The 19173-nt window shown below is 36.4% G+C and overlaps 1 protein-coding gene across 4 annotated transcripts in view; it reads left to right on the top strand.

The window, feature by feature from the left end:
* CBLB (Cbl proto-oncogene B) overlaps positions 1–19173 on the top strand; it is a 139480-nt gene that overhangs the window by 110575 nt on the left and 9732 nt on the right. For 3 of the 4 annotated variants that reach the window (XM_030020331.2, XM_030020333.2, XM_041124916.1), the window contains exons 14-18: positions 6995–7139; positions 12361–12448; positions 12548–12679; positions 13962–14099; positions 16681–16800. In XM_030020331.2, the coding sequence (XP_029876191.2) occupies positions 6995–7139; positions 12361–12448; positions 12548–12679; positions 13962–14099; positions 16681–16800 (623 nt within the window). The remainder of the gene's footprint in view (positions 1–6994; positions 7140–12360; positions 12449–12547; positions 12680–13961; positions 14100–16680; positions 16801–19173) is intronic. The other variant, XM_030020332.2, reaches the window with a different exon arrangement.

The following is a 19173-nucleotide window of genomic DNA, read 5'->3' as shown; positions in this document are numbered from 1 at the left end:
AACTTCATGATACTGTTTCCATGAACTTTAATGTGGTTTTACAAAGGAAACGCAAATTGTCTGGATTAAGTGGGAACAGTTCTAATGTTAATTGAACATACTACATTTTTATAGGAAGAGAGAATAAATTGTGGAAGATTTTGCTCACAGGCATTTGGCAGTGGGAGCAGATACTGTCTGCTTTTGCTTCTACTACTACAGGAGAAGTGTGGTCAGAGCTATTTATCACAGGAGATGAGAGATGCTAGGGAAAGTGCTAAGGGTAAAGAGTGTGATTTGTGTGCATTCTGCCCCTAATCTAGCCATGCTTTCTGGGCTTTTTGCACATGGAGCTTTATCCAGGGTTCACACCAGTATCTTTTCTTTGTTGTGGCTAAAAACCAACCAAACAAAAACATTTTATATCATTTTAAATGGGGTCAGCCTCCCTGAATTCCAGAATATGGTTTGGGAAATTTTGTCATTTCAAGTTGTAGACTGCTCTTAGTCTTCCAGTAACATGACTGTTTATTTAGTACCAAGATGTTGCTGTGCATAGCAAGTGGTTTTGGACTCTGAATCACACAGGATTTTCTACAGAGCAAGAGATATTTAAAATAGAAAGCTTGGAAGTGCTATAATGTTTGTCAATTTTTTGGTTTTGTAATATTTGATGTTATCCTACAGCTTCTTTCCAATGTACTCCTTGTGGTTCTTGCTGTTAAATAAAATAATTGGGCAGTCAGTGTATGTTAATACTGAGAATTTTCTCATTAGTGTGTAATTTTGCCATATCTTCAGCACCCATTCCATTGTTATGCAGTTAGCAGTAACATAAAAGACAAATATATCTCAGCATTTCATTAATGTGCTGTGTTTTATCTTCCTGAGTGCTAGAATAAAGGTGCGGTGGAGCATTGACTTCATTCAGAAGCATGTTTTCAGGTGCAACAGTTGCTGAGTTGAAGCTTTCCATGTTTACTTTCAGTTCAGCAGCAAATTTTAGAACATTATCCAGACATTTATGTAATGTAATTTTGTGATGTAACCTGATTGAGGTAGGGTATCACAGCAGTACAGTTTGGATACTTCATGTAATCAGTCCCCTTATAGAGTGATCTCCTTGGATTGACTACTCCTTCCATGATACAATGCAAAACCTGGGATGTTCCACACATGTCAATCACATGTCAATCAGAGTAAGCAATAAATCTGATAGACAAACTAAATACTTCCATATTCCAAAGCAAATTAAACTCTGGAGAGGGTAAGATTCTTATTTTTCTTTTTCATAGCATTGAAAAAACCCCAAAAGATTCTGCTTTATGAAAATCCCATGTTTTACTCAGATCTTTCTGAATATAGCCTACAATCAAAGTACAATGTATACATACACCATACGGTGTTCATTGGGAAGTCCACAGGATATTGTAGCAATGTGGACATGCACAAAATCCATGTCAAACCAATCCAAAACTAGAATCTGTGACTTCAGCTTGGTCAAAAGAAATAACTTCATTAACTGAAGTCTTCTGAATAGAAAACTGATGTATTCCAGCCAAAAGAAAATCTTCATTTGCTAAAAGTAAACTCCATAGACTTTTGAGGAAAAAATTAACTTTCATTTCTGGTTTGGTTTTGTACTTACACCTTTTAAAAAATATACAGCATGTTTTAAATTTTGATTTTTAAAATGTAAAAAGTATCAATATATAACCTAGGGGTAAGAAGTTCAAATTATTTAATTAACAACTACTAAAATGTCACATGGAATGACTGTTAAAAATTCATCATTGTATGTTGTTTCTTGAAACACTAACATGTCTATTTTAAATCTGATTTCAAATTAAATGTTTGTTACCACTAGGAAATACCCTGATAATCTATAATATTGTGTGGCAATATATAGGTGGAAAAACTGGGGGAGGGGGTGAATCTTCAAAAATAGGAAGTTTAATAAGTTTAATATTTCCACCAACCACAAAAATTGCTTTTAAAAAGGTAACCTAAATAATATTTAGCACAATTTAATTTGAAATGTCAGAGAGAATATTTTTACAGTGTATTTTTCCTCCTGTTAAATTGACTGCACTAAGCCCTCATAAATACGTTGAACTGTACTTGATCCAAAATACTTTTGCTTTCCACAACTGTGCTACTGCAATCAATCTGGTGCACGTTTCTCATTTTTACTACTCTCCAATCTCTGCAGAGTTGTGGCATGAGAGCTAGTTCGTTTCATATAGCTCCAAGGCATTTTATTCTTTCTAGTTACTATCATAAGTCTGTAATTTCAAAGGTCTGACTGAAGGATACATTGACCATGTATGAAATGTCTTAGTATAAATAGTAGGGAGGCAAAATGACCCTTAGTTGAAACTTCACAATTCTAAAATGTCCCAACTTGACTTGTTTGATCAGTTTTTACTGTATATGAGATTACAAATATGACTTTTTTTTTTTGCCTTTTCTAAGTTACATTAATAGAAAAGCACTAGTGTCTTTTTTCTGGAAACAGTGCTGATTTATTTTCATTTTACTAAATTGATTATTATTAACCATACTTTAATAATGAAATGTTGGACTCTTGTTAACCAAGCATCTGATTTTTATTTTCCACTCGGCCACTATGTTGCTGATCCTACATGTGAAAACAGTTATCCTTTTATTGGACTGCTGTAATTATGTCAGCTTATTTTTAGCAGTTTTGATGAAATTGCTACTTTATTCTTGAAAAAATAAAAAAACTTTTACATCAAAGATACAGAACCATTATTCCCCCAGACTTTGAAGTTTTCAAGTTAAGTGGTGTTTTATTCCTGTGAGTAGGTCCCATTTTGCTACATTGATAGAAAATTGGCCTCTTTGTCTTGGAAGTACTTTATATCACAGTGATACTTTCTGTGAGAGCGTGTCTATTTTTGAGTATGTAATGAGACATCCAATTCCAAGTACCTTTTGTAGTCTATAAATATATTAGGAATATCTAGTTGCTTTGAGGTAGTTGAGGGAAAAGTAGAACTGAAAGGTATTTCTCCTCTTGCTATCCCTTCTATCTTGCTAACAAACTTTGAAGGTGAAACCATAGTTCCATTAAAGGCAGCTGTGCCTTGGAAGTCCTGGCTCCCTTGAAATCAGCCATTGGCACGGTGCTTCTCCAGCGGCATTAGAAGGAGCACTGCTGACGTGCAGGTTCCAGACATCTGAGAGATGATGCTCTGGAGGACACAATGTGTCCTTAGCCCATAGATTGACAGGCCAGTGAGTTTGGATACATCAGCTGTTCTGTGGTAATTCTTGTTGCGTTGCAGGTTACCCTGTGACAAATAGAAAATTGTGTCCTTCTCTGTGAACGAAGGTGAATTGCTTTATATACTCTTTGGTTTTAAGGGTAGAGCATGCTTAGGAGCAGTTGCCACGAGCAGCTGACAAATGTTGACTTGGTCGTGTGGTCCATGTAATTTAACACTTATTTTGCTGAAACAGAGTTTGCTTGAGGCCTTGCAAGATTAAAGCGTTTGTCTGCACTAGCAAGTAGTATTCTGCATAGGACAGAAGAGCAGATAGTAAGGACCTGATGCCTGTACTGTACATGTTAGGGGACAGGAGTTCAACAGGCTATAGTCTTGTCCAGTGAATTTGAACAGTCTTTAGCAATCAGAACATAGTAGGGGCACACTTGGAATGTATCGTGTATTTTAGTTTAATCTGAAAGGTATTCAAGTTGTGCACTCCTCAGCGTAAATCAAAACATGGTAAGTAGGGAGATTAAAGGGATTAATTTCAAAGCATGGTCCTGATCCAGACTGAAATACATGGACTGCAAGTTCATCGTGTCTAAGTTCTGTGAATCAGTTTACCAGTAAACGATGGAAGGGGGGCCTTTCCCTGAAATACTTCTAAACAAGTATGAGATGTTGGTTTCCCTGGAGTTCTGTTTACAACGAAGCTGGAGCTGAAGTGGCTTGACAAAAACAAATTCTCACATCGTTTCCTGTTTTGCCTTTGGTCCTTGGTGCTCAGTAGGATAAGAGAGATTGACATCTAGCCTTCTGTTCAACAAACCAGAAAATACAAAGTCATCACTTACCAGAATGTAATTCTGACTATCAATTTTAAACTATTTCCACTTAAGGAGTAGGAAGAGGAACTAGAGAATATATAAATACAGTGTACTCGTCAGTTTTGCATTCCTCTCTCTGTACACAGATCTTCTAAAGATAAAAGAGTAATGAAGTTTTTTAAAGTGTAATTACAGAAAATTTCACCAGCTTGATAAGCAGATGCCTAAGTGTTTCATGTCTTCGCATACAATGACAATGTTCATCTGTTTAGTTAAAGAAAACCTGTAAAATATTTGTCTATTTATCTTAGATGGTTTTGTATAGAACAGTAGAGTTAGTCTTAGAACAATAGATATTTAATAAAACAATTTGTTCTTGAAGAAATTTCAATCGTGGAGAAAATGGGATAGACATCTAGCAGAACAATGCAAAAGAGGTTTGGACTCAAATATCATTACAGCTGGAGTGACTTGAAAGAGCAATATGATTTTTTAAAAAATATGAATTCTGAAATATTAATAAAATATAATGTAAGTATACAACAATTTTAAGACCCTAATGGAGAGTATGTTAGCTATATGTTAGTATTCTAACTCTTCTATTGCTTTACAAATCAAAAGCACCTTTCAAATATTAATCACATAATAATATTTACAACCTGGCAAATATTGAAGGACTTGTCTAAGGCTACACAGTATTCAGAAGCAGGAGACTTGGAACTTAACGTCTTTAATAATAGCTCTAAACCAGTAACAATTTCTCAGCAGAGAAGGGGGGTTTTGTTTGTTTTTTCCCAGCCTTTGAAGAGGGCGTCAAACAATACTAACAACCTGATTTCGTCAGTATTGGACATTTGGTAATGGTCAATATTGGACATTTCTGGTTTAGATATTAATATTTCAGACATTGCTATCTGCAATTCGTGATTATTTTCAAAAAAACTCAGGCTTATAGATATATATATCTAAAAATAAATAACAGCTACAGAATGTGCTGGATTGCCATGTAAGAATGATTGCACATCCACAGAATTGAGAAAATTTATTCTTTGTGGGCCTTTCAACTGTCTACCTGAGAAGACTACAGAGTTTTCATTGTCCCTGTACATTTTTACCTTCTGTCCTTTAAATGGCTGTACAGCAGTGACACAAACCTCTTGTCCATCTAAGAAATCAAGGATGGAAAAAGCAATTTCACATTGCATTGCTGTGTGAAATTTTGCTCCCTCTACAGAAAGGGGTTGAAAACTGCAGGATAGAGTTTGCAGTTCAGTGCCATAAATCTTCTTTCCCCCGCCTTTGCAGAAGAAGATGGATTCCCATCTTTCATGAGCTTGTTTCTGAAGACAAAAGTATATTACAGATTGAAGGAAAGAGTGTCTGAGAAGATTCAAGTAGCTAGGGAGCTCTAGACTTTCAATATATTCAAACAGAAGCAGCACATCTGTCCCCTTTCTCCGTTTCTCCCTCTTTTTGTTTATTAATTTAGTGACTTGCTAGTACTCATGGTAGTTAGTTATTCGGTTTTGTTCACAGGGTACCTGGGTGTTCTGAAGTCATGTGGCATCATCTAGAGTAAATAGTGAAAGACATATGGTTTTCCTTTGTGAAGAGGTGTGCTGTGTGATTCAGGCGCTGCTTGGGTTGAAAAAATGAGGAGATAGGCCTGGCCTGTCATTTCAGCTGTTGCCCTTACGATAAAATCAAACTAATTAGACCACACAGTAAGAGAAAGTATGTCCACTTCCTTCTTATATCTCCTTATAGTCCTTAAGAACTTGCCTAAATGATGTATGAAGTACATGCATCTTGTAATGTAGCATGTAGTTCAGCTCAGGGGCCATTACCCATACTTTTAAGCCACAAATCAAAATGGTTGTGGATACATTGCACATCTTTGTTCAAGGTCCTCCAGCTGTTGGCTTGTCTGGGGGCAAAGCATAAAGGTGCTCTTCGCTGCATAATGTAATATCCAGATGATTTTTGAAGTTACATGCTTTTTGTTCCTCATGTTCAGCTAGTTCAAGAATGAAACTTGTTTGTGGTTTTCCTGTATGATCAACCTGAAGTTAAATTAAGTCCTTAATGTAAGCTTTTATATTTCAGATGTTTTTCGAGTTCCTTGTTTATCTTAGTGTATTGGAGTAATTGCTATAAATGGAGGGGCTCTATGTATAAAAGAACAGGTGATGTTGATTGCTAGACTTATAACTTAGCTAGTTAGATTTTATGAAGGCCAAAAGATTATGTTGGGCTTGTTAATATCTAACAAAATTATTTTCCCCAGACTGCTCACTAAAATGAAATTTTTGCCCATCATTTTATTTACACTTATATAACAGAAAACCAGGTAGTAGGAGTTATTTTTTTGTTTTAAAAAAAGTTTCATATCCATCAATATTCTCCACGACGGAACTTGTTACCTGTAAATGGAGATTGTAAAGCATACCTCTTTCCTGGGCTTCCACTGCTTTCAAGAAGTGATATAAATCACTGTCTGGGAGAACAATTAAAGACAGTTATTGTTTGAAGTAAAACTAATTTGACATACAGGCAAATTCTGGGAGTTTGATAATGTTATGGCTGGAACAAGACTTCTCTCCAAGGGTGAATGTCTGCTGCCGCACTGAGCCCTGCTAAATACTATTTGCCCCGAATTAACTTTTGCTTAGTTTGTTTGATAAGTGCGAACAGGTTAAGCCTTGTAAGTGCCTTTTTAGTATTATTAATTCTTTGCAGTTCTCTGCTATGTTGTGCTTGCTTAAAGTAGCTGCATTCTCAGTGACAAAAAAGCCAATAACCTTACAAGTTTTAGTTTGACATGGTGGTTTTGTTACCTTACGTAGCAGACGTATTGAGGATGTTTAGGCTAAAGAAGAGTATTTTCTGTATTAAACTGAAGTTGATTGTGTAACAGTTAAAGCAAAACTGATCTTCTTCTCATTTCCTTAGGTGCCCTGTTCCTTCAGCAAATTCTCTGTCTGATAAATCAAGAGATCACACAGATGATGATGATGAATACAAAATTCCATCTTCACATCCTGTAATACTGAGCTCACAACCACCTCATGGTCATAATACAAAACCTCTTGCTCGGGTAAGATCATTTAGCAGCCTTGAAGGCAACTTATTTACAAAACCTCTGCTTTTTCCAAAATTTAACTGTATTAAATATTTATAATGATGGTTAAGCTTGCCTGCCTTCTAAAATGCCTTATCTTTTCAAGCTTGGATTACTTACACCTCTGTTTCATCTGACCACCACTGCAGTCATAAATCTGTGAAGTTCACTTTGTTTTATCTTTCTTGCATCAGAACTGGGTATTTTTTGCTGTCGAATACCATTTCTGCAGTTGATCCTTTTTTCCCTTAGGTTGAGGTTTTCAGAACTGACCAGGAGATTCAACCCCCCCAACTCTCGCAAAGTGTAATTTTAAGGAGAATTGTGTGACTGAAATTCCCAGTCAGCTTTGAAAATCTTAAACATTCACATTTTATGTAATTCATTTTGAGAAGCAGCGCAGTACTAAAAAATATGTGAATTGGCAGCTGTATGTACATACTTTGATTCTCTTTTTGTCCCATGTGTGCTATGCCTTTTTAGCTTTTTGAGCCTGTTTCACAGCGTATTTTCTTTGTGCTTCTCAGGAAGAGAACCTTTTCTTTAAATTCAGATGAAATGTATGTCTTTTGCTTTAAATGTGATCTAAATTAATATCTCTAAACTTTCATAGTTCTGAATTATTAATGGATTATGGCAAGGAGATTTGGAGCCAAGGGACATGACAACTGAGGGCTGTGTCATTCCTGGTGAACTTCTTGGACTTTGACTCTTAAAAAAATCTGAATGTATGGAATTAAGAGAATAAGTCTTGGGAAAAAGAAGGGCCAATTCTCTACTGGTCCTGTAAACCAAAAGTATGATATTCAAGTATTGATCTAAAATGTTCAGACTCTTCTGCTATTAAAAAAATGCAGTGACATATTGCCATTCTTTCCTGTCTCTGTCAGAATGTAATGGCGAGGACCCACCATCAATAAAGCTCGACAAGTCACTCATCCCGAAATTAGCCAATTATAACTCTTAGACTTCTTCCATCAGAATTTAGAACAGGTACAAAAAAGGTCATAGTCTGATCACTCCTTGCATGCAGGTTAAAAAGTCTGTTTTTATTAGAAATGCTGATCCAACCTTCACTGTGTAAATGTGGATATTACACAGTTGTCTGAGCTTTATGATCTTGAGTACTTAAATTCCTACCTAATGTATGAGACTTTTTAAAAAAAAAAAAAAAAAAAGTTGATGAATAAAACTCTCAATGTTGGCCAAGCAAAAAAAAGGGAAGGAAAAAAAACCCCAACTTTCCAAGGTCCTAATCCTTTTTACCTGTGCCATTTTTTATCCAAGTGTGTTGTGCTTCTGCACGGGAATGTCTTTCTGTAACATGCAAAGTCGTTAATAGAGGCTGAGTTGCTTGCATGACTAGGGTTACACAGGATGTAACATTTCTTAGCCAAGAAGTCATCTGCAACAGAAGAGAGCAGTATGTGGGCAGATGACCTTGGCTTAGCAGCTTCCGAGGGCTATGTCTAGGTTAGCAAGTAGTGTGGTGCAGTAGGAGTGAGTCTGTAGAGGGGACCAACTGACTCCAAGGACCCCACATCCACACTGCATGTTTTGGGAAGTTTGGGATTCAGACGAGCCCTAACATGGTCCTGTGGCTGGAGTACCGTTTACTAATCGCAGTACATTGGTTGAGCTCCTGCAGGACATGTTTTCAGTTAACATCGTTGTTGTGGTTTAACCCCAGCCCAGCCAGCACCTATGCACCACACAGGCGCTCGCTCGCTCCTCCCCGCTCCCAGTGGGATGGGGAGGAGAATCAAAAAGAGAAGTAAAACTCATGGGTTGAGATAAGAACGGTTTAATAACTAAAGTAAAATAAAATACAATAACAATAATAATAAAATATAGTAATAATAATTGAAATGAGAAGGAATGTAATGGGTGGGGGGTGGGGAGAGAAATAAAACCCAAGAAAAGACAAGTGATGCACAATGCACTTGCTCACCACCTGCTGACTGATGCCCAAGCAGCGATCCGCCCCTCCCGGCCAACTCCCCCCAGTTACATACTGAGCATGGCGTTCTATGGTATGGAATATCCCTTTGGCTAGCTCAGGCCAGCTGTCCTGGCTCTGCTCCCTCCCAGCTTCCTGTGCATCCGCTTGCTGGCAGAGCACGGGAAACTGAAAAATCCTTACCTTAGGATAAGCCCTACTTAGCAACAACTGAAACGTCAGTGGGTTATCAGCATTATTCTCACGCTAAATGCAAAACACACTGTACCAGCTACTAAGAAGAAAATTAACTCTACCCCAGCCAAAACCAGGACAGTCATCCAGAAACAATTGAGTCTGCATGTTCTGAGACCTTTTTGCCATGTAAACCAGTGTAAAAAGTGCTGTAAGTGGGAATGGCTTGTGGAGATTTGTTTCAGTTGATACTCCTGACCTGGACTAAAATGTTAATATCTAGATGCACCCTGAAAGATTTCTTGAGAAAATAACCAACTGGAAAACCAGAAACTTCTCATTTTCTTGTATCCTTCTTTTGCAGAAAAAAGAGTTGAGTGCTTTCAATTCGCTGGTAAAGGATGTCAGCAGGCCATTAGAATTACTAAAAGATGCTGTAGATGGAAAGCTGATTTCAAAGTTTTTTTCTAGTTTTTAGTTTATTTTTTAGCTAGCGTACTTGGTTTTGCACTTATGGTGGGCTTTTTTGGCATTAATCCAGGACTTGCTACAGAGAAAATACCTCAGTTTGCCATTCACGTTGCTCTATGATTAAAACCACCAACTCATTTTATAATATATTCTGATAAGAATTTTAACTCGAAACAAACCATTCTCCTAAGCATTAAAAAAACCCCAGCAAACCTTTTTGTTGAATATTTGTGTATGAATATATATGATGGTCCATATACTTAAAATGTCTCCTTTTAGCTAATGTTGCTGCTTAGATGTGAAAGCTGAGATAAAGCTTTCAAAAAGAATCTTGGTTCTGGTTGATGGTGTATTCTTTTAATGCACTTCTTTTAATCTCATGGCGAGGGGAGTGTCAATAAAAGCTTAACTTTTCAGTATTGTTTAGCAAAACTGTTAACAACAATATTTTTCTTTTTTAATTGTCATAAATTTCAGCACCTTTCAGTTCTGTCCCTGAGTGTCACGTTCTCTTACCTCTTTCCTCAGTGTTGCTTCCTCAGTTCTTGGATAGTACTTAAGAGTTTTCTGTAAACTAAAGAGCCTACAAAATTTCTTCTGGATGTTTTGTAATTCAGGAGCTGTGTAATACTTCCATCCTACCCCCAAATTTGTATTGCCTCTAAGACTTTTTGCTCTTTTACCAGTAGATATGACAATGCTGAAACTATTATGAGAATAAAACAAAAAATTACTCACAGTCTTATTTTCTGGCAGCTCAGTTAATTGTCTGGTTTGTTACAGCTGATCATCTCTTCCCAGGTATGGGGCAAGTTCAGCAATAAGAAATGGAGGGAAAGAATTTCAGCATTACGAATTAGACTACTACTAGAAGAATGATACATTATTATATTCACTATCTCTTCCTCATAAAGCTTTTTCCAAAAGGAAAAGGACAGAAGGCTTGCTTGTTAGTACTCACTTGCTGCCCTTCTTTCTGGTGTTTACTGTTGATGTAAACAGGTATTTTAGCATGATTTGTGAACTGATCACTTAACTGGGCTTATTATACCTGAATACTTCTGAAGTGGTGCAATGTTAAATTATCTTCCTGCCTGTGGCTGGTTAGATTATTGAAAATGCAGAATAGATTCAAATTAAAGTAGAAAATATTCTCAAGTTATTTAGTATATGTGCTGAGGAGTCAAAGAAAGTGTTGCGTCCACTGCATTTGAGAGATTGAACCAATCTAATTTCAAAGATAGAAGCAACACTTCCTCTACCACTTCCCTGGGGAAATTAATTCTTAACAAAATAGCTCTTACCATTAGTCTTTTTGTTTTGTTTTATTTTTCAAGTCTTGTAATTATTCTTACATTTGTTTCATGATTCCTTGTTACAACTCTTGGGACCACAAACACAATTTCACTTCCTCTTTCCTGTTTATATATTTTAAATGATTCCAGACCTTTATTCATTCCTCCTTTCCATATGGCCAAAGCTGATAGGTTTATTAATGTTCATACTATTGGTAAAAACCCAAGATCTGAAATTTTAGCTGTATATAGCTCTAGCGGATTTGCCAGTATTTAGTAATAATGGTGCATGGTGGGTTGGGATTTTTATTTTTAAGCTGGAATTGTTTAGCACAGTGGCCTTTTTCCAGAGAAGCTCTCTGGTTCTTTCTGAATATGCAGGGTCCACAGTACCAATGACAGGAGTAATTTCCCAGTTCTTTCACATTAATTAAAACAATATTTAGTATTATGAAAAGGCTTTTGTTCTGTGTTTTTCCCTGCTGTATTTGAACAGAGTCACCTTACAAAAAAAATCTCCAGTATTTTTCTGACAAGATTATAGGCAACTTTGTACTGTTTGGTTTAGATGATTTTCATATTTAATTTGATACTGTTGTTTGATTTTGAGGGCATAATATGCTTCCATTTTAAAAAATCAGTAAACTGTGGTAGAAGTGTCAGTGAGACTCATCTTTTTGATAAAGAAATGAATAGGCGCCTGCAAAACTGCTTTAGCTAGTTCAATTTTTTTTTTTTAATGTTTGGCTAAGAGTTTATTTGAAATTTGTTATTGCTAGTGGTGTGTTGTGGTGTTCTGTTTGGGGTTTTTTTTGTTGTTTTATTTTATTTTGTATTTTGTTTAATGACTCTTCTGTGTACTTCAGTGTGGATAATTATGAAAACCCACATTTCCCTTTATCATGTTTCTGCTAGGGAAAATTCAACAGCTGGGAAGGTGAAATAGGATTGAGTCTGTGACTTAACTGTGTGAACAAACTAATGAATGACCTGAGCTCTGAAGTGAGGACTATGTTTAATGTTAGTTCTTCCCCTATCTTGTATTGCAGCCTTGAGTAAGTTATTTAAGCCATGTCAGTATTCCACCAAGAAAGCAGTATAATCCTGCAGAGCAGTTTTATTGACGGTTAACCAGTATCTGCTCTCAATATAAAAAGCGTAAATTTTAAAATTGGTGCAGCTTATTATCTTTCATCCGTTTCCATATAGTGAACTGCCAGCTCAGGTACTTCATCATTCTGGGAATTAATACTTGGATAACTGGTTGATTCCTTCCTGTTTAATGTCTGTCTTCAGGGTGTGTGAGAATGGTCAATGTGCTGGAGTAACAAATGGAACACACAGTACTGCTTCTGAGATGAAGAAATCAAAACACCCAGAGTTAGGTATGTTCTTATTTTTCACTATTTAGCAAGAAAATTTACTCTGTGCTGTTCTAGGGGTACAGCAAGAAAACATTCACTTCTTGTGATTGTGTCATTCAGGAGATGTCTATGATGCACCTACTGTTCCGGTACCTTTGCCACCTGCACGACCTCCTACCAGAGACAACCCAAAACACAGCTCTTTGCTCAACAGGACACCCTCCGATTATGATCTTCTGGTGCCCCCTTTAGGTTGCAGACTTTTTGCTGATTACATTTAATGGTTAACATTGCCTAGATGAACCAAATGCCATCTTTATTGAAAAACAACCAATGTTGAGTATGTTAAGAGTACCAAACAAGCTATGGGCTAAATATTACAACTGTAAGTCAATATTTATGTCAATGATCTGTACTCAGTATCTGTCTGCAAGCCCTCATGCAAGACAGACAAAAAGGCATACTAAATCTATATTCAAGCTATAAAGAAAAGCAAAACCATTTTCCCTAAAAAAATTACAAATTTTTGTCCCTTAATAGGAAGTTTGAGCATTGCAATTTAATGAAAGAGTGGAGGGCTTTTCCTATTGTAGCTTAAATAATTCCATTTTTTTAATCAAATACAAAGAAGAATGCCAAAGAGGTTGTATTTTAAGTCAAAGAAAACAAATTTAAATTAATAAGTTTATTTCTGGTTTTCTCCACTATCAAGGGACGGTTCAAAACTCACTGCTGCCTACAGTCACCAAAAGCTATCATTTCCAACCCTGATTTCTGTTCTGTTCCACACAAAAGTCAGTGAGCTCTGCATTATATACAAGGGCTGTGCTTGGCCACTGCCCATACCTTTATTGACAAACTCAGCTGCATGATTGTATCTGTGTGTGTCATCATCCAATTTTCTGGTTCCATAAAACCTTTTGAACATTTGCTATGTTCTTGCACTATACTTTCTCTGGTCCCTGAAGTGTTCCTGAGTTGTGGGAGTACATAGAATTGAAGGCAGAAGAATGCATAAAAATCACACTGCTTGGTAATTCTAGCCCTGTCTGCATCACCTTTGTGTAGGGGGTACATTCTTTTGCCAAGCTCTAGAAAATTCAGTTTATATCTGGGGTCAGAGCTTTAGAACAGCAGATAAAGATAATACACAGATTCAATGTAGTCAGCATTGGTGTTTGAATATAAATATATTTGCTTAACCACTGAAACATAGCTGTTATTCTACAATGATATTCAGTGAAGCTTTCATTATAATACACTCTCTGCAACTAAGCCACTAAAAGAAATCTCTCCCCCCATCACAGAAAAGAAACTGAGCACTGCAAAAGGTCATTCAGAGCATGTTTTAGAAGAGGGTTGTGCATAGTAGGAGTCAGGTTTACAATTTCATTATTGGAGTCACTGAACTGCTAGATGAACCCTAGGAATAAAGGCCTCAGGAAAAAAAAAAAGAATAAAAATAAGCTTCACTCTTTATTCTACAGTTCTTAATGAAGTTTTGCTCATCTAATAATTCTTTTCTAAAATGCAGGTGAAGATGCGTTTGATAACTCGCCCCCTTCGCTACCACCACCACCACCACCTGCTCGGCACAGCATGATTGAGCAGACAAAACCTGCTGGCTCAGGAAGCCGACCTCCTTCGGGACATGAACTGTTCCTTCATTCTGGTAGGAATACAATGGAAACAAGATATTTTATTTCATTTTGCTTTACTTCAGAAGCTTATCTGTTCCGTGATAAAGTTGTCATCAGGCTTCAGAAGTCTGTTTTGTCTTTACTTCATTATACAAAACATTAAAAAATAGGTGGTTTTTAATGGTGGAGATGAAACAACTCAGAATATGAAAAGACTTCACTTTTCGTTATCACTAAGTAATGAAATAAGGTCAATATGTCTATACCAAGCTAGACGTTTTGGTAAATTGTACTTTTCTAGTAAGATTTATTACTTGTGAAGTGCCAAGTTTTGTATTGTAATCTGTGATACTAGTCTCTATCCTTTTATCAACTCCATTCTTTTCTATAGTAAAACATAATTAATGGAGTTTATTTTCAAGTTGGAACTTGGGGAAAAACTAGAAAATAAGGGAAAAAAACATCCTGCTTTGTGAGAACTGTTGTAAAATTTTGCTGCAAAACTATATTAATTGTGAACACAGTTGCAGGTGCCTGTGGTTCATAACCTTTTTGATAAGTCAGGCGTTCACCTATCTCTCCCCATGAATCACTGTGACACTTTTTCAGTCTGGTATTTTGCTTGTAAAAGATATAAAAGCTATATTCACGATTTACGATTTTTGTCTTTGAGTTGAGAAGTGTTTGATTGTCAGGCTAATTAAGTTGAATACATTTGCTGCTGATGATACAGATTACAACAGGATTTTTGTGGTTTATAGTGCATGTCTGTGAAGCGGCGTTTTTTTCTCTGTGGAAGCTTGCAAAGGATGTTGGTGTCTTGAAGTTTACCTGTCCCAGGAATATTTTCAGTGATTATCTACCTTGCGGTGTGGTTAGATGTCTTTCCCCTCCTGTCTGTTTTTCTTAGAAGCTGCATGGAAAGGAATATAATGAAATGTTTTGGCAGTAGTGTTGCAGGAAGGCCAGAATATAGATGACAAGGAGTCCTGTGCAACTCCGTAATAGTCTGGCAGGTTGTTGGGTGTTTGGCTGACCTTTGTGAATGATACTAGCTGTGGGGTGAAAGCGAGTTAGTTTAGGTTGAACTGGAGTGACCTTTTATGGAATGTTTTTATTATGTATTTTTTGCTACCAGTCAAGGCCTGACATCGAGTAATTTGCCAAAACTGTGTATACTTTAAAATGCAAATTTAGATCAGTTTGTTACTTTCTCATATAAGCCTCTGAATGCATCCGAGTAAAAAGACTTAGCATGTTACAGGATGTAAAGGTTGATCTTCATAAATACAGGGCCAGGAATTAATTTATCTTCTACACTTCAAAACAAAAATTATGTAATCGTCGGCAGTCCAGTCTGAATGGGTGGCTCAACTCTGTCATCTGATGCAGAAACACACACTGCACCATTCAGTTAATGGGAATGGAGAGGAAAAATAGAAGCCCTCACACATAGACGCATACAAGCTCTGTCTGTCTGTGTGCAGTTCCCAGAAACGTGCAGAGTTTTAAATTATTAAATGTTATTTCCAAATAATTTTAAGAAGCATCACTGATAGTGTTAAAAAACATTTAATAGCTTATAATTAAAAATCTGGAAAATGTCTCTACAACCATGTATTGTTCATATTCGCGTAGTGAATATAATTTTACAGCAGCAGTTGTCATTAATCTTAGAAGGGTATAAATCTTCGGCATACGTGGTTGTGTGGATTGGTCTTTTTTTATTCATATGGTATTTCTAAAGCCATATTACTCACTTTGCATCTTGTCAGATAAACTGCTGTAGATGATTTATGATGCGTTTTTGATGATTGGTTTCATACAAGTCTTGGGGGTGATTTCTCAGCTATCCATCAGAGCCTGTCAGATTAGAATAATAATCTCATCATCAACAACAGCAAAAAGTTGCACTCACATACAAACACTGTTATGAGCCCGGAGCAGAAGCAAGGTCCAGGATGATGTTAGCACTTGCTCAGCTGCATCCTCAATAGCCAAGGAAAAAAAAAAAAAAAACAGGAAGACACAATATGCCAGGACTATATATTTCTTTTATTTTTTTGAATTCTGTTCCCGTAATCAGCAGAGAGAACTGAAAAGCCTAGTCACAGCCTTTACCAGTCCTGGTAATATTTACCCGTAGCTGGGACACTGTGAATAGGAAATCTGCCCTGCAGTCTTTGTGAACTGCAAAGCATAGAGGTGTTACAAAGCTCTAACCGAACTGATTAGTTGGGATATTTCTAATTGTGCTGCTTCAGGCTTTGCAACCTCTTCCATACTTTGCCAGGCACAATCCTAGCACTGTCAGGACTGGGTAATCAAAAGGTACCTCACGGATGTAGACAGAAGAGCCATGGTCAGTGCAGGATACCTTTGAGCTGTGCTCTTGTTTTTGTCACTCGAAGACGTAGTTACATGTCTACTATGCAAGTGTTCAATTTGGATGTATATGTGCGTATGCACGTGCTGTGGAGGAACACCTCTGTTTGGATTCATGGCTCCTCTGTCTGAAGGGAGGTTATTCTAAGTCTAACTTCTATGCATCAGGCCTCCCCCAAATAATAATTCTAATTATTCTGAGAGACCTTTTTGGTTCTGTTATTACAGATCCCCATTTTGATCCGATAACTGGTCATGTTCCTTTGCCACCTGCTCGTAGAGTAACTGGAGAAAATGTCAAAACAAATAGGACATCTCAAGACTATGATCAACTTCCTCCCTCTTCAGGTAAGGTAGAAAACTGTTCTTGTAGAAAATTACAACTTTATGAAGCAAATAACTTTAATCCATAATGTCCATTGAGGTTTTTGTCATTCCTGGCAACGAACTGCTCTACAAAAATATGAAATCATCAAAGGATAAGAGATTAAAGTTCTTCAGTAAAGGTAGAAGTGGCTACCTGTTGTCTGTAGGTATAGATATTACGACATCAGTGTCACTAGCTGCCAGACTGAATACTTATGTGAGTTCTAGTGTTCCTTGTTTTTTGAGAAAGGCAGAGATTTTTCTGCCACTTTTAAAGCTCACAAGAGATAAGAAGTCCTGCAGGGACCACATGCATCTCACTTCTATCTTTGTTTCATTGCTCTTAAAAAAAAAAAACAAAACAAAACAAAAAAACCAAACAAACAACAACAAAAAAACCCCAAACTTCACTCTCTAAAGTATTACTGTTTTCTGGTCTTTTTTGCTAATATGTTTGTCTGAACTGCTAAGAAAATTTTAGTTTGGTTTTTTTTTTTAAGAAAATAACAAGAACCAAACCCAATTAAAATTCAGTCTTCCATTTGCAAAGGAACAGTAGAAGCAATTCTTGTGCCATAGAAATTTTGCTTATGGTTTTAAGGCAACATGAATAGTATTTAAAGGAAAGCTACTCGAATTAGTTAAAACAATAACAATATTTACCTCTATTTCAAAGTACTTTCACCAATTTTTAGACAAATTTTTTTTTTTCTTTAGATGTGCATGATATATGGGGAAGGGAAAGGATTGTTCCACCTGCATTATTTTTGCTGTGTGGAAAGACCACACAAAGAAAGAGCCAAGTGATGCTTTGAACCTTTATTCATTCTCCAGATAAGAGACAACTGTGCATGAAAACTCTTTCCTAATGCATAAAGAAAGGGAGAGACTTACTTCTCTAGTTTTTCATTAGATCATTAGATCACCAGTGTTTAATTGCAACAATCACAAGTGGAAAAATGATAGATTTTTTTAAAAGTAATTGTATCTCTCCTTCGCAGGAATACATAGTTCTATTCTGCTGGGGTATAGGAAAGAAAGAATGTCTTTTTCCAGCTTAAAATACAGGGGAAATTAAGTAAGCCTGAAGAGTGCTGTAGAATTTTTAATGAATACCACATTTGAGAATTAGTGTGATGCCTTTGGTAAATAGTAGCACTTTGGGGAGGATACCTCTACTATAACAGTGTTTCTCCATTTTTTTCCCCCCATTGTTAGGGGGGAAAAAAAAATGTTTTATAATGTATGTTTTATATGTGACACTGAGAGGGATCTATTTGTCTTAGAATGTTAACCTGATTTATTTAAGGCATTTTAATTTCTTTTATAATACAAACTATGACAGTGATATAACTACCTTTCTAAAGCTATGGATTTTTCTTGCAATTCTTGGAATTCTGTGGTAGAACAATTTTTAATTTTCCTAAATTACTGTAAGATGCTTGCTACTTAAGATCTTGGAGCTTTCTGATGTCACTTAATAAATACTTGCCTATCCGTATGTTTCCCACAGCCATCTTCTAAAACACCCACGTGTCGACCTTTGCTATAAATATCATTCTAAATCAGCATGATGTACAGCAAGATATTCAATTTAATTTCAATTAAATGAAAACTATGTGATAGATCATGTCATACTTTTAATTGGAAAGTTGTTTTTACAGTGGCAGTAATTCCATTGAACAGAACTGATGATCTTCAGGATGAACCGATTCACCTTCATCTATGATTTAAAAAGACAATGCAGAGAGTGTAACTATTCAGAACTTTGGTTTTTGCATTTATTCTGAACCAATCAGTTCACTTAGGAAATTCTTCATTTCAGCCCTTTTGTATGGTGATTCTTTGAACTAGCTGGAAAGGAAATGTAGTTCACTCTAAAATCTAATTATAATTTAGCCACTGGCTCCCTAGAGTAGCATGGGGAGTCCTTTAACTTCTGTGCTTCGGTTTGACTGTTTTTAAGATTGCTGTCATGATGTTTAACTGAATCGCTAACATGTAATGACAAATTTATTCTAATTCAGCAATGTATTCAGCATTGAACACTTAAGAAATAGTTCTCAGCTATGCACCTAACTATCCCAAAGGCATGGTTTTTCAAACTTCTTAAATACAACTTTTTTAAATTATTACAATAAAAGTAAGAGCAGGAGATATTGCTAATAGTTAGCGTATTTTACCTAAGCACAGCCAATGATACGTGGGAAAAGTAGAAGAAAATTAGGCCTCTAATATAGATGTCTGGTGTATTTCACTGAATTTAGCTATTCTGTAAGTGGATTCAAATGCCTAGTTAAGTATATTTGTCTGCTGCCTATTCACTCACCTGGCCTTATTAAAGCACTTGCATGC

Source organism: Aquila chrysaetos, chromosome 7 (assembly GCF_900496995.4).
Source record: "Aquila chrysaetos chrysaetos chromosome 7, bAquChr1.4, whole genome shotgun sequence".
NCBI classification, from domain to species: domain Eukaryota; kingdom Metazoa; phylum Chordata; class Aves; order Accipitriformes; family Accipitridae; genus Aquila; species Aquila chrysaetos.
The sequence above is the reverse complement of the archived record's forward strand: the minus strand, read 5'-3'. Positions and strand labels throughout refer to the sequence as shown.